General features: G+C 53.0%; 10 protein-coding genes across 10 annotated transcripts; 4 read left to right on the forward strand and 6 right to left on the reverse strand.

The window, feature by feature from the left end:
- Window positions 1-226: 226 nt before the first annotated feature.
- On the reverse strand, window positions 227-1709 carry J4E79_001038 (uncharacterized protein; the record flags this gene model as incomplete). The annotated part of the gene is made up of 4 exons (XM_049349949.1): window positions 227-557; window positions 617-1118; window positions 1173-1322; window positions 1379-1709. The coding sequence occupies 4 exons, from the start codon at window positions 1707-1709 to the stop codon at window positions 227-229; spliced, it is 1314 nt and encodes a 437-aa protein (XP_049215108.1).
- Window positions 1710-3112: 1403 nt separating this feature from the next.
- On the reverse strand, window positions 3113-4301 carry J4E79_001039 (uncharacterized protein; the record flags this gene model as incomplete). Its single annotated transcript, XM_049349950.1, has 2 exons — window positions 3113-4089; window positions 4142-4301. The coding sequence occupies 2 exons, from the start codon at window positions 4299-4301 to the stop codon at window positions 3113-3115; spliced, it is 1137 nt and encodes a 378-aa protein (XP_049215109.1).
- Window positions 4302-6281: 1980 nt separating this feature from the next.
- Window positions 6282-8380, forward strand: J4E79_001040 (uncharacterized protein; the record flags this gene model as incomplete). The annotated part of the gene is made up of 2 exons (XM_049349951.1): window positions 6282-6346; window positions 6397-8380. 2 exons carry the CDS (start codon window positions 6282-6284, stop codon window positions 8378-8380), a joined length of 2049 nt encoding a protein of 682 aa, XP_049215110.1.
- An 86-nt stretch (window positions 8381-8466) lies between these two features.
- J4E79_001041 (uncharacterized protein) lies at window positions 8467-10325 on the reverse strand (the record flags this gene model as incomplete). The annotated part of the gene is made up of 2 exons (XM_049349952.1): window positions 8467-10121; window positions 10175-10325. The coding sequence occupies 2 exons, from the start codon at window positions 10323-10325 to the stop codon at window positions 8467-8469; spliced, it is 1806 nt and encodes a 601-aa protein (XP_049215111.1).
- Window positions 10326-11059: 734 nt separating this feature from the next.
- J4E79_001042 (uncharacterized protein) lies at window positions 11060-12955 on the forward strand (the record flags this gene model as incomplete). Its single annotated transcript, XM_049349953.1, has 1 exon — window positions 11060-12955. One exon carries the CDS (start codon window positions 11060-11062, stop codon window positions 12953-12955), a length of 1896 nt encoding a protein of 631 aa, XP_049215112.1.
- A 1208-nt stretch (window positions 12956-14163) lies between these two features.
- J4E79_001043 (uncharacterized protein) lies at window positions 14164-15120 on the forward strand (the record flags this gene model as incomplete). Its single annotated transcript, XM_049349954.1, has 1 exon — window positions 14164-15120. The coding sequence occupies one exon, from the start codon at window positions 14164-14166 to the stop codon at window positions 15118-15120; it is 957 nt and encodes a 318-aa protein (XP_049215113.1).
- Window positions 15121-16271: 1151 nt separating this feature from the next.
- On the forward strand, window positions 16272-17069 carry J4E79_001044 (uncharacterized protein; the record flags this gene model as incomplete). The annotated part of the gene is made up of 1 exon (XM_049349955.1): window positions 16272-17069. The coding sequence occupies one exon, from the start codon at window positions 16272-16274 to the stop codon at window positions 17067-17069; it is 798 nt and encodes a 265-aa protein (XP_049215114.1).
- Window positions 17070-17427: 358 nt separating this feature from the next.
- Window positions 17428-20007, reverse strand: J4E79_001045 (uncharacterized protein; the record flags this gene model as incomplete). The annotated part of the gene is made up of 1 exon (XM_049349956.1): window positions 17428-20007. One exon carries the CDS (start codon window positions 20005-20007, stop codon window positions 17428-17430), a length of 2580 nt encoding a protein of 859 aa, XP_049215115.1.
- An 807-nt stretch (window positions 20008-20814) lies between these two features.
- Window positions 20815-21819, reverse strand: CFD1 (cytosolic Fe-S cluster assembly factor cfd1; the record flags this gene model as incomplete). Its single annotated transcript, XM_049349957.1, has 1 exon — window positions 20815-21819. The coding sequence occupies one exon, from the start codon at window positions 21817-21819 to the stop codon at window positions 20815-20817; it is 1005 nt and encodes a 334-aa protein (XP_049215116.1).
- A 753-nt stretch (window positions 21820-22572) lies between these two features.
- On the reverse strand, window positions 22573-23419 carry J4E79_001047 (uncharacterized protein; the record flags this gene model as incomplete). Its single annotated transcript, XM_049349958.1, has 2 exons — window positions 22573-23129; window positions 23203-23419. 2 exons carry the CDS (start codon window positions 23417-23419, stop codon window positions 22573-22575), a joined length of 774 nt encoding a protein of 257 aa, XP_049215117.1.
- Between the last annotated feature and the right edge of the window lie 177 nt (window positions 23420-23596).

Raw genomic sequence — 23596 nt, forward strand, 5'->3', positions numbered from 1 at the left:
GTAAGCAAAAGCCGATATCGATCACAATGTTATGAGCACGGTCTTCACTCAGCAATTCTTGCATGCGTCCTACCGCAGCTGTCCACTGCGACACAAACACGCCTGCGCATTCTTTACTACATTTTGCGAGCTCAGTCCGTTAACAGCTTATATTAGACAAGAGAAGAGAATATAATTATGTCACTACTGCGGTACATCGCACTCTGCAGGCCATTCCCTGCTTGGACTAGAGGCTTGAACCCGCCTTGCGTGCACCAGCGAAGGTGTTCTGTATACCGTCCCATAGCGGCTCGCCACCCTCGGTCATGTCCTTCCATGCCGGGCACGCGAGGCTCAACAGCGGCGAAGCCAGGGTATCCGTCACCAAGCTGATCGGGACTTCGAGGGTCGACAGCAGCGGAGAGAGCGAGTTGGGCAGGAACGTCTTGAGCAATTCGAACACGAAGCACAGGAGATTGTTGTTCTCGAGCAGGGAGGCTGCATTGAGGACGCCGCCAGTGACATTGTGGAGATCGAGGCCGGTGAAGGAGTTAACGGTGCCGGTGTTGCCGCCAATGCTATCAAGAGATGTCAGCCTATCACTCAACACTGAAGGTGGAAGATTTTGAATACGTACCTGCCAAGGACTGGATGCTTTGCGACCCACGAAATGATGTCCAAGTTCAGTGGAATCAGGCCGTACTCCACCGGCTTTCGGTACCAGTTCTCGGGGATTGACTCGTGGCCCTTACGATACTCCATGGTTCCGTTCGCACACTCATACACGGCAAAGAACTTGCGGAAGATCTCTTGGGTAAGAACACCTTCGGGGTGCTCAGCTGTGTGGTTCGAGAGCAGACGACCGAGGAAGAAGTAGCCAGCGTTACGGCTGACCATGCCAGTGACGGGCCCATAATAGAAGTTTGGGTTGTGGGCGACGCTGTACTCCCAGCGGCGGGCAGCTTGGTCGGCCAGCAGATCCATGGAGAGGACACCGTTTTCATCGGCACGATCGTGGAAGTCGCGGAAAAGCGTCATGTTCATTGTCCAAGCATCACCGGTCACGTAAAGATCATCGCGCGTGAGCGATGAGTCTGACTCGATCCAGTTGTGCGAACCTTGAAGACCTCGAGGTTTACCTGGGAGGGCGTAAGCATGATAACATCTGGAATACGTCGGAGTGATGTACTTACCGAGAAGACCAAGCAGGTTTCCTAGGATGTTGTTCGTGCCAGCAGTGGGGCCTCCGATGGAGAAACCAGGATCCAACGATAGTGGGTTTCCTGTCCAGACAGTACCCATGATACCGAGAACGAGAGCCAGCTCTGTGCCCATGCCCATCACTGGATATCACGCGTGTTAGAGTTGGCCAGTCTACTTTGAGACGCATCAGACGAACCTTGGTTGATGGCGGCCACCACTTCCACGAAGCTGGTGACACCATCGCGAGAGATGTATCCATGGTTAGCCAGAGCATTGAGTCCAGGACACGGTCCGCGCTGGTCGTTCTTCTTGGGAGCTTGGAAGGCGTGTTTGCCAGTGATGTCAATGGGTTTCTTTACATCAACGAGAAGTCTCTTGGCATGCTTGTACTCCTCCACCGATCGAATAGCCGCATTCAGCTTTTCGGGTGTGAGGCCATCGAGGTGCTTATGATGCAGAGAAGAAGGAAAGGCATTGGCAAAGATGTTGCCCGAAAGGAGGGTGAGAATAGAGAACGAGAACTTCATAGCGAGCGGAACGGTTCGAAAAGATACCTGTTAGACAAACAGCCAAAGAGAGTCAAGGGAATAGTAATTAGATGGTGGTGTCTACGAGCATCATGTAAGCGTAAGCCACATGGAGATGAGCCGGCGGTGAGACGCGGACGAACTGCTGAATGCGGATGTGGCATAGCTGAGCGTTCGATTGCATCGGAGGATTTCTGGCAAAGTGACAAGCTAACCACTTTGTTTGCCCAGGCAGAGAAGCAACGACTATCATCATTAAACAATCCCAGGACAATCGTGGGGAAGATCATGAACGACCGCGGCACGGTAAATGCCACCGAGTTCAGACTCCACTTATGCCAGGGACAAGACTGAAAGAGGACTAGACAAGAAGATCCAACTCAGTCGATTTGGGATGTTGAAAAGGAGCAAGGCTGACGATACCCGAAAAGTGGTCTGAAACAAATACACCCGATGCCAGGGCTCGAAAGAAGAGGAAAGAGCAGGCAGATCGCCAATAGTGGAGACGCAGTGTGAAGGTCCGATTAATTAAACGGCCCGTCCAACTGGGGCCAAGCTTATCTGTATCCAGAAAGCCGAAGGTTGTGAGTTTACCCCTGCGGTCCGCTCCGGTTCCCTCAACGCTTCCAAGGTTGATGCTGTCGCCAACCGCGCTTTTGCATATAACATACATAACTTTGATAACTCACTTTTTTTTGATCGCTCTTCTTGGAGTTCGGTAGCATAGTACGACAGATAATGTAATCGTTAAATGCCTTGGCGGAGATCCTTCGGATGAACGTACATACGTAATGTCCAAGGCCCACCTGACGCCTTCGAGAAGCACCGAAGCAAAGATGTCGGAAGAGATAAGTGGCGAAAATTTTGGCATTTTCAGTGGGACGCGCAGATGTTGAATCCCCCCTTGGTACGAGTGGTCTTCGAGAAGGGTTGTCCTTGGTAGAATCCCTGTCGTGGTTGCATTATGGGCCCTGAGCGGCTTAACGCTCCTTTCCCCGCGTCCTAGCTTCTGAACCCAGCACGGCCTGTTGGCTTCACTCCGTGGACGATCCCACCCATTGCATCCACGCGCTACTGTCGTTCACGCCCGAGTTCGGCGCTTAGTCTGAGTCCAGATCAAGCCTGGACTCTAGTCATGCCACTTACTGACGTGACTACAATGTACACCGTGACTGGAAAATGTAATCATCATGTACGCAACGGCACCACGTCGGCAGTGTTGAGAGGCGCTGGACATGATGTCTTGAATGCGGGAGCGATGAGAAGACCGAAGGTGTGTAGAAGATATAGTACATTATACAGTTCTCTGAAGATACGGTCTATGGGATATCCTTGCTTGTGACGCCTGTACTCCGTTTGTGTCGACGCCAAATGGCTACAACACCAATATTGCCCATGAAGGCTCATACATGTTCTCTTCCCATCATAGGAGGCTTGTTCCAGTCCTGGGGCTTACCATCATTGGCATTCTCTGTGACCACCGAAGCATTCCTGTGCGTGACTTCCACCTCATGTGTTGCCACGATCCAACCCCTAGAGTCTCGTTCGGTGTCCCGTTTCGTCAACATTGCTCGATCGCTGTTGTCGTCCATGTCGTCCAATGGAATGAAGTTATTCTCGTCCTTTGCTTTGGGTTTTATGGAGAGGCGGACCGACTTCTCGGGGGCCGTAGAGCTGATGGTCGTGTTGTTGGTACTGTTGAACTTTGAACCTTTCGTCGAAAGGGCTTTGCTTGCTCCGATTGTCGACTGTATCTTCGGCCAGAACTTGGCGATCAATAGCCGGTGAGCAGGCATACATCCGCAGACGATGGAAACGTCGATTTCGATAAGACTCCATAGACCGGCGTCGACGTAGTCCCAGGTGACATTCTGCGTATTCGAGAAGTGGATGAGGGATTCCAAGCGAATGACCGAGATGACGACGACGAAGATACCGACACCAAACATGGACATGACCATGACCTTCTTCTTGATACCCATGTTCAACGCTGCTAGATGTTTCATCGGGAGCGCCATGACGACGACGTCCAGGAAGATGTTGATAGCGGCCGCGATCCAGCCTTGGAGATGGATGTTGTTGCAGGTGCCCTCGTGGAGTCCATCCCATTGATCCCAAGCCATGCTGATGGGCCGGCATTGCATGAGGGTGACGACGAAGAATACGATGGTGTAGACTCCACAGACGCCCATGACGCTGTAAGTAAGGATTCGAAAGCTCTTGGCCGGAAAGACGCGAAGGTAGAAGAAGAGAATCGAGATCTTGGAGACACCAAGGCCAGTCACGTAAAAGATTTCTCCAAGGAAGTAGTAGAACAGGACGTTGGTGATCTGGTCAGCTTTGAGAGTCCAAATGTCTCGTCCAAGACCGTTTTTAACCACTGCAACGTTGTAAGTAAAATGGCGGCCAAGGGTCTGTCGAAATCGTCTTACAGAAATGGGTAAAGACCGCGGGAGGTATAGCAATCAAGACAACAATAAACATCGTCAAGTCGTCCCATGATACCTGGCGGCCCTTCTTGCCTATACTAGCGGCCATCCTCAGGATGAAGGCTAATATAGCGACAACAGCTCCGGCTATGCCAATAGCCATGAAGGAGTCACCCTTGTAACGAATAGGTACTCCACAACCAGTGCTGGTGATATTCTTGGTCTCTGCTACGCATCAGTATCCAAGTATGCGGCCTGCACGTTACGAGGGTATACTCACGCATAAGCTCATAGATCGTACATGTCTTCTGGGAGCAGGCGGCTACCGCAAGATTGAGGGCAGTGTTGGTGCATAAGCACTGCGAGGTGAGGTCTGTGGCGCATGTCGACTTGGGAAGCTCTTCCATAAAACATGCCAGCTATACGAATATGTCAGACATGAGTTCAGTTACAGTCTTCATATAAGAACACATACAGCGCACTTTGGCATATGTGCCGCCAGAGCCTCAAGCGGGTTCTGAGCATGAACGGCAGCCACGAAGGCCCCAAGAAAAGCTATCACAGTTCTTAACCGCATTGGGAAATATCATGTGCAGGTGTCGTAAAAGAAAGGCAAAATGATAGAGTTGAGGAAAAGGCGATAGCGGCTGGCTTCGGACAACGCTTCGTACGAAGGTTTGAAGGTAGTAGGTTATGTACTACAGTAAATACCAAGCAAGTAATCTGCACGGCGCTCGTGTGGAGTTGCGATAACACAAAATGTGCCCACTTGAGCGTTCCCACCCGGGCCAAGGGGAAATCATACCGAAATATGGATCGGTGGAGAGTTGGCAGGTCGGGTTACGAAAGACACCGAGAGGGGTGGAGAGCAAGGGATTGCTCTGCAAATGCCGTATTCAGTCGCTGGGGAACTGCCTTTGCACACCCGGTCACGGAGCCAGGGTGTGTACATACCGCGCACCTTCCCTCATTTTGACAAGCCCTTCAGAAGTTGTCTCTGGCACAGTCGATGTCGTCGAACATCCCTGGGGACGGCTCGCAGAATTACCAAGACCTTCTGCCGTGCTTATGCAGACGGGGATGTTTTCCAGCACACATCGGAAGCTGGCTGCGATGGACGTTGTTGGGGATGGAAATCCTCTGGAGCAACAGGCGCTGACTCTTACTCGTTCATAGACCCTTGAGGCCCACCCTGACCGCCAAGTCGATTCTAGCACGTGCATAGTGGAGTCGTGCATGGATTACGATCGATACAGGTACGTTACCTTCGAGGCGTCCTCTTGTGGCCGCGCTGGAGCCCTCGATCGACTTGGGTTGTGAAATTTGAGGTGGAGACTTTCGCGGCGTGGTTATCCGATGACGTTTGCGGCGTACGTTGGGCAGTCGTAACTACCGTGTACGGTAGCGACGAGGCGTGCCGCCGGCAGAAGAGGTTCAGAAGGATGCCAAGGTGCATATATTGGATGCAGCAGCGACGACTATCATGAGATATCCAGATTGAGCGAGATTCAAGCTAGACGACGGCTACATTCTAACTTTGAACGTTGACTTGCAAAGTTCAGCCATCTCGCGGGAGTTTCCTTGCTACATGGAGGTAAGTTTACGCCAGCCAGGTTCGGCCCGACTTCCAGTGCTCCCAGGTGGAAGTTCGGTCTAGCTTCAAACAACGCCTCGTCTCCCCGCTCAATCTCTTGACCTGCAGCTAGGAGAATTTCTGTCCTACGCTGACTCAAGAGCCTCGCATTCGTCACATTTGTCAGTGCGGGCGAGGATGCCGTCCGACAAGGGAAGCCTTTCTACCATGCGCCTGGATCCACTAGCGCACGGGTTGTACTACCATCCTCATGCGGTAAGAACAGGCTGACCTGTAGGGGGAGGTTTAGCCGCAGGTCGCATTCGTGAAATGTCAAGGACCAAAGGGGTAGATGGTCGATGATCGTAATGTTCACCACGTGTACCGCGACTACCGGTGGCGCTTCGTGATGGTTGAGCGAGGCTGTCCTGCATGCCAATATAAGCTTTCACAGGGAAGCCCTCGTCGCTTTCTCTCCACACTCGTTCTCGCAACGACGTTGTATATCCAGTCCTTTGCTTTTTGTCTCTTCTTTTTTGCAAGGTTATTACTACCTCTAATTTCGTCACCATGATTGTCATTAAGGCTCTTGCCGTCCTCTCTTTACTTACCAACTTCACTTCTGCACGCATCATGTATGTTATCACGTGGCAATATCAACGAATGAGTGCTAACAAGGCGACAGCGACGGCGCCGAGCACACTCCTTACCGCGGCGAGAATGTCAAGCGTGCTGTGAGCGCTACCAACACCACCACTCTTGAAGACTACGAGTATGTCGTTGTCGGATCTGGTGCCGGCGGTGCACCTCTCGCAGCCAGGCTAGCTCTTGCTGGCCACAAGGTCCTTCTCCTTGAGGCCGGTGATGACCAGACCAACACCACTCAGTACAACGTGCCCGTTTTGCACTCCGTTGCCGCCGAGTATGAGCCCATGCGATGGGACTACTTTGTCAAGCACTTCGACGACGAAGAAGAGCAGAGGAGGGACACCAAGCTCACCTATGAGTTGACCGACGGCACCCGGTACACTGGACCCAGCCCTCCCGCCGGCGCCAAACCCCTCGGTGTTCTATACCCCCGTGTTGGCTCGCTCGGAGGCTGCACTGTTCACAATGCCCTCATTACTGTATACCCATACGAGAGTGACTGGGAGTACCTCCAGTCCATCACTGGCGATTCTTCTTGGGCACCCAGCAACATGCGCAAGTACTTCACCCGCTTGGAGAAGTCGCGCTACCTACCCAACAGCGTTGTTGGACACGGATTCTCCGGATGGCTCGAGACCTCACTGACCGACCTTACTTTGATCGTTCAGGACCTCAAGGTCATCTCCCTCGTCCTGGCTGCTGCTACTGGTATGGGCAAGAACCTTCTTTCTTCGCTCATCACCACCGTTACTGGCCTCGGCCAGGTATTGCTCCGCGACATCAACAACCCTGGCGCCAACCGCGATTCCGCCGAGGGCATGTGGCAGGTTCCTCTTGCCATGAAGATTCCTGAGTACAAGCGTGCTGGCCCCGTCGACTTCCTTCACCAAGTCATCAACGCGAAGAACCGGGATGGAAGCCGCAAGTACCATCTCGACATCCAGCTCAACACCCTCGTCACCAACGTCGACTTCAACCAGAACGGTACCACACCCAAGGCTACTGGTGTCAGCTTCTTGACTGGAAAGTCTCTCTACGGCGCTGACCCAAGGCGTCAGTCCGGCTCTGCTGCTGGCAAGGGAACCAAGGGATCCGTCACTGCTACTCGCGAGGTCATCCTGTCAGCTGGTGCTTTCAACACCCCTCAGATCCTGAAGCTTTCCGGCGTTGGACCCAAGGAGGAACTCGAGCAATTCGGCATCAATGTCGTCAAGGACCTACCTGGTGTCGGCACCAACCTCCAGGACCGCTACGAAATCCCCGTCATCGGTCAAGCACCCAGCAAGATTTCTCTTCTCAACGGCTGCACATTCCTTGAAGGTGACCACGACCCCTGCCTCGAGAAGTGGGAGACTGGCACGCTTGGAATTGGGAAGGGTGTCTACGCCACCAACGGTATCGCGCTTGCCATCACCAAGAAGGCTAGCAACTCTCCCAACGGTAACGCTGATCTTTTCGTCGCTGGATGGCCCGCGTACTTCAACGGATACTACCCTGACTTCTTCGCCAACGCCACCCTTGGCCGCGACGCCTGGACCTGGCTTACTCTCAAGGCTGAGTCTCGCAACAACGCTGGTACTGTTACCCTCCGTAGCGCTGATCCCCAAGATGTGCCTGAGATCCGCAAGCGCAACTTCGCTGTCGGTGGTGACGAGGACCTTGACGCCCTTGTTGAGGGAATGAAGTACGGTCGCGAGGTCTTTGAGGATCTCATTCCTCTTGACGGCAAGTTCAAGGAGGTTTGGCCCGGAAAGCAGGTTCAGACCGACGAGCAGTGGAAGGAGTTTGCCAAGTACGAGTCCTGGGGCCACCACGCCTCTTGCACTTGCCCTATTGGTGCCGACGATGACGAGAAGGCTGTTCTTGACGGCAACTTCAAGGTTCGTGGCGTCGAGGGTCTCCGTGTCGTCGATGCTTCCGCTTTCCCCAAGATTCCCGGCACTTACCTGGCTCTTCCCCTCTACATGTTGTCTGAGAAGGCATCCGACGTCATCATCGCGGACGCCAAGGTCTCCAAGTAAAAATAGCGAGTAACGGGAGTGCATAGCGTGACTCCACCATCAAGTTTGGTTGTATATAGCGTTCCTAATGTATATTTGAAAATCCGTTAACACATCCCGGTCAATACCGCCATACCCGCAACGTGATCCACGCCCGCTACCTCCTCCTCTTCCAATAATTTGTCAATCTTACTCTTGCTCTTAATCCTCCAGAATGCTTGCGCGCCATCTACAAACCTCTTGCTGATATCATCTACATCTTCCGCAGGGCATGCGGCGAAGCACAACCGGAAGCAGTTGAAGCTGTCCGTTGCCTTGATCTCCTCGTTCGCTGCGAACATCGTACCGGGAGCTACGAGACATAGGTAGGGTTTCGAGGTCCAGAAGACCCACAGAGCCCTAGAAAGGCGGGCGGCAGGTACTTGCTTGGCGAGCGGGTGGGACGCGAAGTCAAAGCGCACCCACACGAACATGCCGCCAAGAGGTCGAACGAAGGAGTAGATCTGCGTCTTCTCGACCACGGCCCAGTCATCCTCTTCGTCAGCGACGTCGACGAGACTCCTTCGGCGGCCAGCTTTTACAGCCTCCTTTCCAGCGTCCAGTGTGTCGCACATCTTCTGCATGCGACGCTCATAGTTGCCTCGGAGGCCTTCTAGCCAGCGTACCCATCCATCCACTTTCCAGCCACTGCCATCGGCCGCGCCGCCCTTGCCAGGGTCGTTCGAGGCTTGAGGACCCATGAGCAGTTCTGCCATCATGGACTGCACGAAGCCTGAGGGCTGCTGGGTCGAAGTCTCGGTAATGCGGAGGAGACGTTCTACGAGTGCAGGCTGCGCGGTGATCCAACCAAGACGGCACCCGGGGGCCACCGTCTTGGAGAAGGTATCGAGACGAACAACGCGACCCTGGTAGTCTACGCTGAGGTATGAAGGAATGAGACTGTCTAGGAATTCGAAGCCGGAAGATTTGGTAGGCTTGGGAGAAACGCTGCTAGGCGACGAGGACGGGTACTGTAGGTACCAGTATGGGTCATCCTCGACGATGATGATGTCGTACTTGACGCAGAGCGCGTAAATCTCGGTTCTGCGCTGTACCGACAAGGTGCCTGATGTAGGGTTCTGGCCAATGGTGACGGTGTACATGACATGTGGGCGGCGGCCCTTTGAGTAGTCCCAGTTCTCTAGAACATCTTGCAGACCTCCCTTTCCATGCGCCATCATTCCCTCGTCATCGATGGCTACTGGCGCGATGTTGAAGCCTCGTGGCCTGGCGGTCTGGATGGCGTTCATATAGCAATATGTCTCGCACAGCAGCCCTGGCCTCTCGTCGACAGGGTCATGTTCGGCTGACCACTCATTGCTGAGCGCTGTCAGCGTCTTGGAGAAGCCATCGGTAGAGCCGCAGGTCAAGATGACCTCTGGCCCGTTCTTGTATGGGACGAAAGGATGTAGGTTCTCCCTCGTGAACTGCCGGATGAACTGGTATAGTGCGGGGTATCCCAGAGCCTGGCCGTATTGCAGCGCAGACTTCAGGTCGATCATGCGCAGGGGATCTGGCACATTGGAGTACTTGGGCACAACGAGGCGCGACGCAGGTGGCTCCTTGTCTCTACGCTCCGAGATGGATGTCTTCGCGAATTGGGCGGTCGGAGGATCGTCGGCGGGCGGATCGACGGGCTTGTTTGGCGTTGGCTGCCATCGGTTCGGCTGTGCGACTTTGGCCTCGAGCGTGTCGTAGGGGAAATAGTGATCGTTGGGGAGACCTGGACGGAATCAGTAATCTGAGGCGAAAACATATGGTCAGACGCGCGCATACCTCCAGCTAATTGGGCGATCCCGGGAATCTGGAAGTACTTGTAGAACTGCTTGACAGAAGAAGCTTCGCGCGCTCTCGTGCTGCGTGACAGGAAATGCGTAAGATCCACTGGATCGGGGAAAGAGCTCGGGTCAGAGTTGTACGGCGCCATCGTGGCACTGCAGCGGTGTGCGGATAAGGTTTACGCGGACGCGTCAAATGCAACGATGTCAACAATATCGTCCAATACAAACAATCGCATGCAAAGAGGTAAAAGACGATGGGGATATTCCTGGGTATGGAGTCGCTCCGTCGCCCGAGGCGAATGGTCCGAGGGACCGATAAGGCGCTGATTAGAAATGCCAGAACGGTGACCTCATCACCAAACGGGAAGCCGCATGAGCTGCCTAGGCCACGTTGAGCCACACGTGGGAGCTGCAGCTGGGAATAACCATCTCGAACGACCTGGGATGAGAGCAAGCATGATAACTCCGGTTCTACTGTATCGGGGCGTGAGCCTTCACATACTGCCATTGCCGCCGACACCCAAAGCTTTGGAAGCTTCCTACACTCCGAGGCCGATCTTAGCGTCTCAGTGCCGTGAAGCCGGAACGTGGGCACTCCACAGGCCCGCATCATGCAGGTCCCGAAGCTCCCCAGAGCTCTTTCCTTGCCATTGCCATGCCTTCGCCTTCGCTCGTATATTCTCCCCTCCTTTCCCTCCTTCACCTCGTCCTGTACATGAGTGTCTTTTGAGTCTTTTGCCAGCCATCGCTCATCGTCGCACATCTCTACGCGCATTCCTATCGATAAGCATCCGTTAAGCCTCGGCGCATCGTCATCCTATTCACTACCAAAGTGTCGTCCCCTACGAGATCCCGCCACGAGCTGGCATCCATCTACGATATGGAGCCGCGAGAAAGCCTCGACGACGAGGGCGCGCCTCCGCAAGCCTACCGCGACGACGAAAACGCGACGACACTTCCTGCCGAGTCAGCCGACGCCATGGCGCCTCCCGAGACATCCGGTCAAGAGCACGACACCCCACAAGAGCCCTATTACGCCAACAAGTACATTCCGCCGCGGTTGCAACGTGCATGGAACAATGTTGTCGTATGGGTCAAGGGTCCACAACCGCCCCGACCCTGGAAGATACACCCTTTCTTTCCCAAGATACAGACTGCGCCAATCCAGTTGTTGAACAACTACTTTCCCGAGAGAAGACAAAACATCGCCCTGTTGGTCTTTTTCTACTTCTGCTGGATCCTGACCTTTGGCTTGGTCTTGCATCGTAGCGCGTTTGCAGCGGACATACCTGGATATGGCAGCCCCGTGCGCGTACGGTGTACGGATCGCTTCTGGAACGATGGCAATGGCTGCGGGCTCAACGGCGATCTGTGTCGACCCTTCGAGAACAGCACCATGCCTTTCCGCTGCCCCGCAAACTGTAAACGCGTGCAATTGCTGAATCCACATGCTGTTGGTGACAAGAACGTCAACTATCGTCCATTGGTTATTGGCGGACCCACCGACGAGGAAAACACCCTGGAGAACACATATTACCGCGCCGACTCTTTCATCTGCGGTGCTGCTATCCATGCTGGCTTCATAAATGACGCGTCGGGTGGCTGTGGAGTTGTTGCGCAGGTTGGCGAGAAGACTGACTACCCCAGCGTAAACAGGAGACACATCAAGAGCATTGGCTTTGATTCGTATTTCCCGCGCTCCTTCTCCTTTCTGCCCGGTACGGCAGCCAAATGTCGCGACTTGCGGTGGCCATTACTAGGCGTATCGCTGACCTTTACCATCCTGTTGTCTTTGTTTACTACCTCACCATCCGTCTTCTTTACCTCCATCTTCGTCGGTGTCTTCTTCCACGTCGCACTGGCATCAGACCCTCCCAACTTGACTGATTATTACTCCATAATCAGTATTGCTCTGTCACGCTTCCTTCCCGCGTCATTTTGCATGTATGCTGTCTACCGGTTTGCAGTGCGTCGCCAACTGCAAGGTCTTCACGCACAAGTAGAGAAAACCATCCTCTGGCTCGGCGGATGTTGGATCGGCGCCCTAAACAACTACACGTTCGACAAGATTCCCATAGAGCGTCTTACACCCCACGATATCAAGAACCAGCCAGGCGCTATTCCCGCGCTTATCATTATCGTCCTCACCCTCTTCGTCATCGCTCTGGGACAGGCATGGTCATTCCGTGTCGAAGGTCGTCTACCGCGTTACCTTGCCCTCTATGGCATTCTGGTGGCTGGCATCCTTGCACTCGTCGCCATACCAAGGATGAACGTCCGCATCCACCACTACATCCTCGGCCTGCTCCTTGTACCTGGCACATCCATGCAAACACGCCCCTCACTTCTTTTCCAAGGTATTTTGATCGGCCTCTTCATCAACGGGACCGCACGCTGGGGCTTTGCCAGTATCCTCGAGACGCCCGGCGCACTTCGTGGTGACGCACCCATCGGGACCGTACTCCCACTCATCACTGCGCCTATCATCCACAACAACTTCAACCTCCACCATCTGAGATCCAACATCACTTTCGATTGGCACTTCCCATTCCCTGAGCCTTATGATGGAATGAGCGTTCTGGTCAATGATGTAGAAAGGTACCATGAATACGCTGACCGTATGGAGGAAAGCTGGACTTGGACTAGACACATGGAAGGCGTGAACGAATACTTTCGATTCGCTTACATAAGAGGCGGTGGAAGGGGGGATTACACGAAAGCAGGAGTTTGGAGAGCGGATGGTGGCTGGACAGACATGGCTTCCGGGCCATCGTAATCCCTTACAAGAGAATGTACTAGTCTTGATCAGCACCGCGTCGCATCGCATGATCTCTCTTTTTAAGCGCTTCATTTGTGGTAGTAAGCGCGTGAAAAGAGAGATCATGCGATGCGGTACGGTACTAAAGACAGCAGTCTATTGTAAGGCTAACAGATCGCTCATCATTGCTTCGGCTCCACATCTATCTCGATGAGCACATCCAATAACACGTTCATTCACTCTCTCAAACTTCCACTCGACCCTTCCAACTTGCACGCACGATTTGTAGGCTGCGCATCTGGCAAGGAGGGTATCGTTCCTCTAATGCAATATGACCGAGCGGACGAGACCGTCCACACGATGTATTTGTCAGATCTGATCGGTAGTCATGTTGCACATTGATTTCGCAAGAAGTGAGCATACGCTTTAGGGAAATGCGTGTTAGACGTTTCACTTTTTGTAAGATTAGAATGCATTGCTGAGATTGCACGACAAGGCAACAGACACTTTCCAGATCCTTCTGTGATATTACGTCGCTCTGAGTATTGGGTCTGATTTGTTTGTCTTGGTGTTAACTATTCGTCCGCCGTTACGGACCACTCGACCCATGCAGAAAGATACGTATCACTAGATGGCTTAGCTTGCGACCCGCCCAAGGCCGCAGGTACGTCTGTCTCGGAAGTGAGGGCAAAATCTCACATCGGGCCATCGCCTGTATCCAAATACATAAACAAACTTTGCATGATTTCGTTGTTTAGTTGAATTGCACGATGAACACGTGACTGGTGTTACTGTCTGCCGTTATTTCCGTACGCACATGCATGGCAGTGGTCGAGCGGGGCCAGTGTGCAAGTCCTGCCGAAGAGGGGTCGGGAATAAGTGGAGCACGCCTTAACCAAGAATACGCATTGTGTTGGTGGCATCATCGGACGACTGGCGAATGTGAACATTTGTAATGTGGATGCTGGCTCGCTCGGCGTTTTGGGAGAAAGACGCGAGCTGCTGCCTGCTGCATCAGGTATATAAGTCAACGGAAGAGGGGTGTTGGGAAGGAACTATCAACAGCTCAACCGCGGCTTCCTCCCCTGCATCATCGGTTATATCATCAACATCATCGCTCGTGCTTTCCCCGCTATCAATTCTCCTACGCATTGAAGCTTTTGTTTGACTCTAAACACCACAAATCAATCCCCACAAATCAAACTCGGAGTTCATCACCCATCACCATGGTCAAATCAGTCTTCGGAGGGGCTGCGCTCTCAGATACTGCGTACTTCAACACGCAAGAAGACCGTGCCAAACTCATCGATGTTTTGCTTGCCAACGGCGTCAAGAACATCGATTCCGCACGTCTCTATGCTGGATCCGAAGTTGCCATCGGCCAGCTCGAGAAGCGCAAGGACTTTGTTATCGATACCAAGCTCCCTGGCGGTTTTGGTCCGCCCGGTGAACTCAAAAAGGACACTGTGATCAAGTACTGCCAGGAATCTATCGAGCGTGCCAAGATCGACCAGTTCGACATCTTCTATATCCATGCTCCAGACCCAACCGTTCCCTTTGAGGAGACCCTGGAGGGCATGAACGAGGTATACAAGAAGGGTATCTTCCGCCGCTTTGGCCTCAGCAACTTCTCGGCCGAGCAAGTTCAGCAAGTCTACGACATCGCGAAGGCCAAGGGCTACCCACTCCCGCAGGTCTACCAGGGTAACTACAACCCTGTTGCCCGTCACTTGGAGACTCAGCTCTTCCCCACACTCCGCAAGCTCGGTATGCACTTCTACGCATACTCACCCCTTGCTGGTGGCTTCCTTGTGAAGACGGCTGCAGATCTCGATGCAGGCGCCGGACGCTTCAACGAGCAAGCCATGGGCAACATGTACGGAAAGCTGTACGATAACGAGACCATGCGCAAGGCGCTCATCAAGTGGAACGAGATCGCCGAGAAGGAGGGTGTCCCCAAGGCGGAACTCGCATACCGCTGGATGGCCTACCACAGCGCACTCGAGGGAGACGAAGATGGTGTTATCTTCGGTGCTAGCAAGATTGCTCAGGCTGAGCAGACTGCGCAGAGCTTGAAGAAGGGCAAGCTTAGCGATGAAGCGGTCAAGGGCATTGAGCAGATCTGGGAGAGCGTCAAGGAGGTTGCTCCTGTTGATAACTACCACAGTTATGCTAAGAAGTAGTAGATGACGCGATGATATATTAGAAGTTGTCGTAATTCAATAGTGAAGCATTGATATAGTCTACCTTGATCTCATCGTGCTGGCCTGTAACGGTCTACCTGCAATAACATACGATGTCCTACGCGCACCGTCTGGTGCCGTGCTCCCGAAGACCATTTTAGCCCACCTTCCGCTTCACGACTTAATCACCATGAGTGGACACTTGGCTGCCCTTCAAATGACGAAATTCTATGCATTTGAAACCATTGAGTGTCAAGCAAAGCATCGGAGAGTCCGCCCTCCTCGTGAAAGTCTTCAACTGTGCATAGTATCTTTGGAGGAGATTACTCTTCGGCTCGTCGGTTCCGGCCTTGGTAACGCAGATATCGACTCGCTTGATAGGCAGGTCAAATAGCGGAATACCGCAACCATTGAGGGGATGATCGATGTGCACACTCACCCTATCCCAAGAGCGATCCTTTTTGATCCAAATCCGCTCTCCGTGGCTATCATACCAGTTCCTCTCATAATTGCGATAGAAATCTTCAGCAGCTTTCTCAATCTCTGGAGGTGCTTCTTCGCGGATTTGTCGACATGTTTGTATGAGGTTGAGGTGTTGAGCTTTGCCGAAGTGCTCCCGATTAGTCGAGGAGTAGGGCGAAAGATGTGCGTATACTAGAAACCGCAGTTCTGCAGGCAGCTGAAGAAAGCGATTGGGCGCATCAAGTGCGACGGATGGAGCCGGCGTCATGAGTTTGTTGGTTTGAGATGTGGGTGAGAGGCCATCCGGGGTAGCAACTGCCACGGCTTGCTCTGTCATGTTGGCGAGTGATGTTGGTCTTGAGTAGATGGTTGGGTGATTTGTATGTATTGAATTCCGACTTTCTGTGGAGTTTCAGCCTTTGTGTACGTTAAGGTAAACAAGGAAGAAGGAAGCGCAGAGAGCGAATGCCTAGTAAGCCTTGACGCTCACGCAGCTATAACGGACTACGTTCATTTTGTGACGTCACGTTAGTTCGAGTTCTGCGTCTGCCTAATGATAAGGCTCTTTTATCTTATTGTGTACCTTTTAAATTGGATCGATGCGTCCTGTACCATTCCGCGCTACCACCTCGACTCGACTTCTACAACTCGACTACGATCCGCAGACCAGTCCCTAATACACTATTAAGATGACCTCTACATCTTCCACGGGTCACGATAGCGACGACGCAAAGCTGCCGGGCAACTACACTGAATCCGCCGCTTCCCATTCGTCACTCCCCGCCATGCGCCGAGATGGACGCTCCTTCCTCAACCTACCCGCAGAGCTGCGCTGCATGATCTACGCATATTTCACACCAGAAGATCAGCCAAATATCTACCCTACGCCTTCAGTCTACAACGTTCTGCTACATATATGCAAGCAGATCCGAGAAGAAGCACAGAAGGAAATCCAGAAGGCCGCCGATAAGTACTTTCGCGCTCAGGACGCCAAATGGCTTCGCAAACCTTGCTTCCGTTTCATGATAAAACCCGTAATCGACCCCACGGAAGTCACCGTCATCATCCCAAAAGCCTTCCCCCAAATGCATGCTCTGGATGATTTGTTCCTCAACATTCCGCTACTTCGCCTGCGGCTCCGACAACTCAACTTCGACATTTCTAAAGCGAAATCAAAAGCCAGCCATTCAAAAAAGGCGGACCTTCTGGAGCTGCTCCATTATTGGATCAAGCTTCACAAGCCCCAGGCGTTCCGGACGACTATTAGCTGGGGGCACTGTCAGTCCTGGGCAACAGCAACGGAGATGAATAACTGCTGCAGGAAATTGGAATTGAAAACCCGTCCACGTGGATACAACGTACTAGGACGGGTAGAGATGTTGGTTCGATGGGATAGCGTCTCACATTCAAGCAACGAGCACAGCATGTTAGAAGCTGTAGCACTCTCTTTCCAAAGGATAACTTCGGTCTCGAGAGAGCTAGCTTGAGACGTTTCAAGTGAAGCAAAGTGAGCTGTTGGGCGAGGCGGGGAGAACAACCGAAGACGGGCAAACAGAGCAGTCACCCTATCTCTCATTCCAAGATACGGGAAAAGGTTATATGTCTTCCTCCAGCTTGTCATCACTAAGTAAGACATGAATACTGGGATCTGTACGTTGAAGGAAAGGTCTATAGGACTCAAGTCATGGAAAAATGAGAGGCCAAAACCATGAACGACTGCACCATCTTGCACAGATCATGAAATCCCGCAAATGAGACTCCACAGCTCCATTTCCAATACCGTTTTTCTTCACCTCAAGCGCTGAAAGACAAGATGGCCACTGACCATCCTCCTAGCCTAATCGCTCACTTCCTCACAACCGTAAGAGCTGGCTCCGGACCACTCCTCTTCTTCTTCTTGACGTCGACCTTGGGCGCAGTCTTCACCCTCTTCCTAGGCTGCACATCATTCGGCTTGGCCGCCGTACCCCTCTTAGTCCCCTTACTCTTACCCTTCGCCGCAGTTTCAGCTGCCGCAGTCTTCGCCTGAGGCCCCCGCTTAGTTCCCTTGTCAGCCCTAACCTTCTTGGCCTTAGGTTCCGGCTTCAGCAGTCCATGTTGCTTGATGTAATAGATCACATCAAGCGCCACGTCGCAGAACTCTTGCGTGCCGCGAATGAGTTGTAGCGGCTTCTTCTTGCTCTCCAAGCCCGCTCGGTATCGGTCCACGACGGCAAAGAAGATCTCGTTGGTATCGGCATTGACGGCGTCGCGCATGCGCTCGTAGTCCTCTTCGCCACGGTTGTGATCTTGGTGGAAGTGGCCTCGTCCCATGCCGAACTCGTCGCCGATTTCGAACTGAACATACGCTTCTATGACCATGAGAGTGATAGTATGGAAGTTCAGAAGAGCGACGGCGGGCTCTGGGTCTGGTGATGACATGGCTTGCTGACCGGGGATGAAGACATCGATCAGTAGGCGGGCTTCTTCGTCTGCGTGGTCTGGGGAGAGGAGAACTTCTTCGCGGACCATACCAGGGAGTGAGACCTTTGCGCTAGGAATCTCTTCGCCTTTCTCGAGAGGCTGACGTTGCATTTCATATCGGGGAAGCGTCCAATCAATTTGTTGGATGTCGTCGGAGGGAGGTGGCGCGTTCTCCGTGGGTGTAGGAGAGGGTGAAGCAGGCTGAGGAAGAGGGCGTGGCATGCGCACTACCTTCCGGTCGATAATAGGTTCACTGCTTTTGGGTTTGGAATTGCTCGCGACGAACTCGACACTTGAGTCGTCATGCAGGCTAGTGACTGATGGGTGACGCTCCACCCGCGTCCGAAGCGGCTCATCGTCATCGGAAGCATTGCCTTCGTCGTCGGCGCAGTCGTGCTCGTTGACGAATTGCTTTCGTGCCTTTTGGGTGACCTGGGTAGTACGACGTTCTGGTGTCCAGTTGTGCGAGCTGTTCTGTTCGTAGTTCATCTGCTGATAGCCACCCGGAGAGGCTCGTTGATAGCTCATTGGGCCAGTGAGGAACGCAGGTACAGCAGCTGGCTGGCCATAATAACTGGCAGAATCGTAAGACACCTGTCGAGTTGATCGCTGACGCTCCGCTTGCTTCTTCTTGACTTGATCCAACTGTCTCTGCTTCTCCTTAACCAGGGCCTGAAGCTCTTGTTGACGATTGAAGGCAGAGTCGATATCGAGTTGGCGGCTCTGACCAGCGGGCTGTTGCGACCCATAACGAGGTGAATGTGTTGCGTACTGCGGAATGCCCCTCAAGATAGCAGCTGGATTGAGTGCACGTGCGCTTCCAATAGAGGGTGAACTAGACTTGGTGAAGCGGACCGGGTCCGTAAATACGTGGGTACGTTGACTCCACGGTACCCCAGCTTCAGCTTCGCCACTAAGAAAGGCCAGAGATTCTTGATCGATTGTATCATCTGGCCGCATGCTCATCTTTTGATATGTGAAGTTGGACGACATGGCCTGGTGGTCGATCGGTTGATGATGTTGGTATTGTCGGGATCCGCTGGCTGCGTCCGCCTCGGCTTGGTTCGTGGCGTTGAAGGCCCACTCATCTACATCGAAGGGGTAAGACATGTTGTTGTCGGCGACAAATGACAAGTCGTTATCACGTGCGATCGATGGTCCGTTTACGCTCTGCTGATAGTCGCCGTTGACGTCATCGACACCTTGCACCTCCACGGCCGCAGTCCCCTTCAAGTTCTCGGGTTCAGATGTAGCAGCCTGGACACCGAGAACATCCGAGGATTTGCCAGAAGTGTCATGTTCGATCGAGACCTGTATTGACTCGTCGCCAAGTTGACCATCAATGCTCATAGCATCCCTAATCAGGCCCTGACTTCGATCGTCGACATGTTCATGTGCATCGTGCTCAGGCTCGTCCTTGACCATGATGGACTGACCCGAACTTCCTGTGGGCTCATTCAGGGGCTTCAGGGCTGAGCCTTGATCATCGCTCTGTTTCTCGATCTTGACTTGTGGCGAGGTCGAGTTTGGGCTTCGGGGTGCAGTAGCTTCATGGTCTTCGACTTCCTGCTTGACGATGGCGGGTTCGATGGATGGCTTAGCTGATCCATCCGGAGTTGCGCGCAAATCCGGAGAAGTAGAAGAGGCATTACTGATGTTTCGGTGACCTTGTGGAGAAGTCACAGGAATCTTGGTACTGTACTTCAGCTTGACCATGAAATGCGGTCTCGCGCTTGGATTTGGCTCTTCTTCAGAAGTCAGAACCTCGTTACCGTTGATTGTGATAGGAACAGAGTCACCTTTAGGGAGTTGACCTGCGCCATTGCCGGGTCCTTGACGTGATTTGGTCTCAGGACTCTTCGTATGATCCTGTTCTTGAACTGATGTCGGAATCTTCCGACGCGGACTGCCCGCAGTAGGATCAGGGTCTGGCGATGCGGCGTGATTGCTCGCGGCGTCCATAGTATCGGCAATGTTGCAACCTGTGAGGTCAGTATTGCGGAAGTCTGATTGGCGTCTTGCGCTGGAAGCTGTATTTGTCGAGCAATCTCAGGGTCGCGATAGTCACTTACCAGTCGTTTCTCGGTGTTTGTAATATGTTAGAAAAGCTGGTGGGTGTAGTAGGTAGGACGAAAGACTGTAAAACCTTTCTTGTGGGCAGAAGCGGCTTTATATGGAGCCCGCAGAACAGTTGACCGATAATTAACTACGTTCAACTTTACCTGAAAGCATAATTAAGCCCTCTCTCACCTACAAGCTCGCAGTTGCGCGTTTGCTCTGTCGAAAAGAGCCCCAAAGTGACAATGAGACGTGGGATGTGGAGTACGGGACGGATACTGACTACCGCGACTGGAGCCTGGCGAGTCACAATGGAGGACAGCTGATGTCTATGAGCGATATTTACTTGTCGGCAAGATACTGCGTTCCTGATTCGCTGTAGCGACACGTATTCACGGGTGTCCGAGTAGGAGTGCAGCAGTCACCTGAGCTGGGATGACTACATAGCAGGGCGTTGTCATGACGACTTGAAGTAGTGAAGATGATCACATAATAGTGAAGAGAACCGAACGATGGCAAAGCACGAAAAGTGGATGTTGAAGACTATACGAAAGTCAGCATTCCTTGAACTTCTTTCAAGGGGAGCGAAGACTCACCGACGCTGCTAGATCATCGAAATAGGGAGGGGTATCTATTCTTCTATATCCTCGATCATATCTCTTCTATCGCTTCGCCATGCCTGCCATTGAGGAAGGACCATTGTTTGCATACTCACACAATCCTTCCGATATCCCCCTTCAATCTCGTCACAAACTCGTCGAACAGCGGCGCCAATGAACAGTCCCGGTACTTATCTACAAATAGTCCACCCTTGTTCTTCAGCGCCGCGACCTCCTCGGTGTCCAACTCTTTACCCTGTATGACAGTACCCTTCGGGTATACGGGCCTTGTCCCACTCTCGACCAATTCCACAAACGCTGGATCAATTGGTACAGAGCCGAGGAATGGTACTTCAAACTCAGTCGCCATGACTGCTCCGCCGCCCTTGCTGAAGACGTTCGTGCATTCCGAACAGTTCGGGCACACGAATCCTGCCATATTCTCTACTACGCCTAGTACCCTTATTCCGGTCTTCTTGCAGAAATTCAGCTCCTTCTTCACGTCGCTAACACTGATTGCTTGTGGTGTTGTGACTACGACAGCGCCGGCCAAGAACGGGACGTGCGGATTGAGAGCAGGAGACGGCGTGGTATTCTTCAAGAGAGTTTCGAGTAGGGAGATATGTTCGTCCGAGGTACCAGGTGGTGTATCAATGAGTAGATAATCGAGCTTTGGCCAGAGGACGTCGGTCAAGAATTGGCGCACCATGGCGGTCTTCTTTGGGCCGCGCCAAATTACAGCGTCGGAGCGCGAAGCCAGGATGAATCCCAGAGACATACATGATAACGATCCAATCTTTTGACCATCTGCGGCCGCCGCTCCTCCCTCTTTTTGATCTGTTGTATTCTCGTCCTCTCCTTCTTTCTGGTGTGCCGCCAACGTCTGCTCTCCATGCACATCAACCGGTATCCACCCACCCGGCGCCTGTCTCACTTTCGCATCTTCAATACCAAAGAAGCGCGGTATACTCGGACCCGTCAAATCTATATCCAAGACACCAACCGAATGTCCTTGTAGCGATAGCGTGAGGGCGAGTTGCGTAGTTACGCTCGATTTCCCGACTCCTCCTTTGCCGGAGAGGACGAGGACGATGTTGCGGATGTTTTCGAGAGGCATCGCGAACACGGAGGCTCTGATAGCCTGGGTATGTATGAACGGCGGGGGTCGGTGGGGTTTGCGTTGACGGGCGTTGATGGGAAGTGGTTCGTTGTAGGGGGGTGTATGCGATTTCGAGTCCCACAAACTATCGTATTAATCCGGAGCGTCGTCAGATGGGCGGGAGGAGGGGTGGTGTAGAGGGTGTCGCGGATGGCGCATGATGTGAGTGATTGAGGGTTGTGGAGCGCGCTTTGAAATCCAACGACCTGAAAGTGGCGGTTTGCGGCGAGATCGGAGGTCCGACCTTGACCCGAGCAGGCCTACCTTACTACCAGCGCATTATCTCCCACGAACTCTGAAGGGTATTATAATATGGTTATCTTGATAAACGGCAAATGGTCATTCTCACAAACTCGAATTGACTCTAAACTCTTGCATTGAATACATGGCAACACATGGACATATGTGACTGTACCAGAATCAGTATACCTGCCTTAAGCGTCTTTCATGATGACCAAGCCCACGATAACATCTCAGCCATGAGTTCGGGAAATCATGTGCTCGAGGCAGCAGCATATCCGCTTTGAGTACATGATCTACCGAACTCATGGCTGAGATGTTACCGGGAACACAATTCCAAAACCGACCCCATGGAGCAAGTCAAAACTTGGACATTTGATGATCAAGCCCAAAAGGTCATTCCATATCTGGTATCAAATATAATCCCATTTTCCAATCCGGTTCTTCGCAAGTATGTTGACCGCGGTTTCCCTAAACAGCAGCCTTCTTCAGCGGCACCTCCTCACCAACAACCAATCTGTATCCCTCAGCACCCTTCTCAGTCTCCAAATCCTTTGGTGTCGCCGCCTTGGCGCCCACCTCGGGGAAGCTAAACGCCTTGCTCCTGCCACCCTCGAGACCCTTCCAAACACCGACCGTGTTCCAGTTGGTCCATGTCAGCGCGCCAACCCACGGCTGCACATTCCAGCCCAGCTCCAGTGTGACGTCCGTCCTGTTGCCTAGCTTGCCCGTAATGTCGGTAATCTTGTACTTGGGCTTCTGGTTATCGAGGTGGAGTTCACCGACGGGGTAGGGCGACGCGGTCTTTTGCTTGGATGCAGCGCGTTTCTTGGCGGATTGCTTGGGCAGCTTGGACTTGGGGTCGGGGTGGATGAAGTGGTTCTGGTTCCAGGGCGCGGACTTTGAGGCGACGATGGCATCCCAGATGATGGCTTCGGACGGGGGTTCGGAGGCGCGGGTGGAGGGGTAGACGGCCTTGAGGTAGACGAAGACTTGCTTCGTGTTCCAGTTGAAGAGGGAGCTGAGATCTGCATGGAGGCGTCAGTCATGGTGTTTGAATGCTTGGGCGCAGCGTAATTGCGACTTGGGTAAGAGACGTACCAGCGTCTAGATCGAACTTGACGTGCGCATACTCTTCCCTTTTGGGTGAGTAGTAGTGCGGCCGGCCTCTCACTACCTGCACATTGCGCAGCGCTATACTGGCCGTCGGGTTCTGCGGGGAGACGAAGCTGCTCAGCGCGATGATACTCGCGACTGTGAAAGCGACTGTGGTAAAGAAGCCAAAGACATTCTGGAGACGCACAAGCGTCGAATGCATTGTGAAACGTGTGGGGTGAGCGCAAAGCCCAGTCTATCAACCTCTGTCGGCCACGAGAGGGAGGGAAGATTGTTGTAGGTGGGCGCGGAGATGTAGCCTTCGGCGGTTCTAACACGTATCTGGACTCTTGCGCGGAGGTCGGAGCTCAGCCCTATGAGACCAGGGTTAACCCATTTG

The sequence above is a fragment of the Alternaria viburni genome (assembly GCF_023758015.1).
Source record: "Alternaria viburni strain BMP 2772 chromosome Unknown scaffold_2, whole genome shotgun sequence".
In the NCBI taxonomy this organism is placed as follows: domain Eukaryota; kingdom Fungi; phylum Ascomycota; class Dothideomycetes; order Pleosporales; family Pleosporaceae; genus Alternaria; species Alternaria viburni.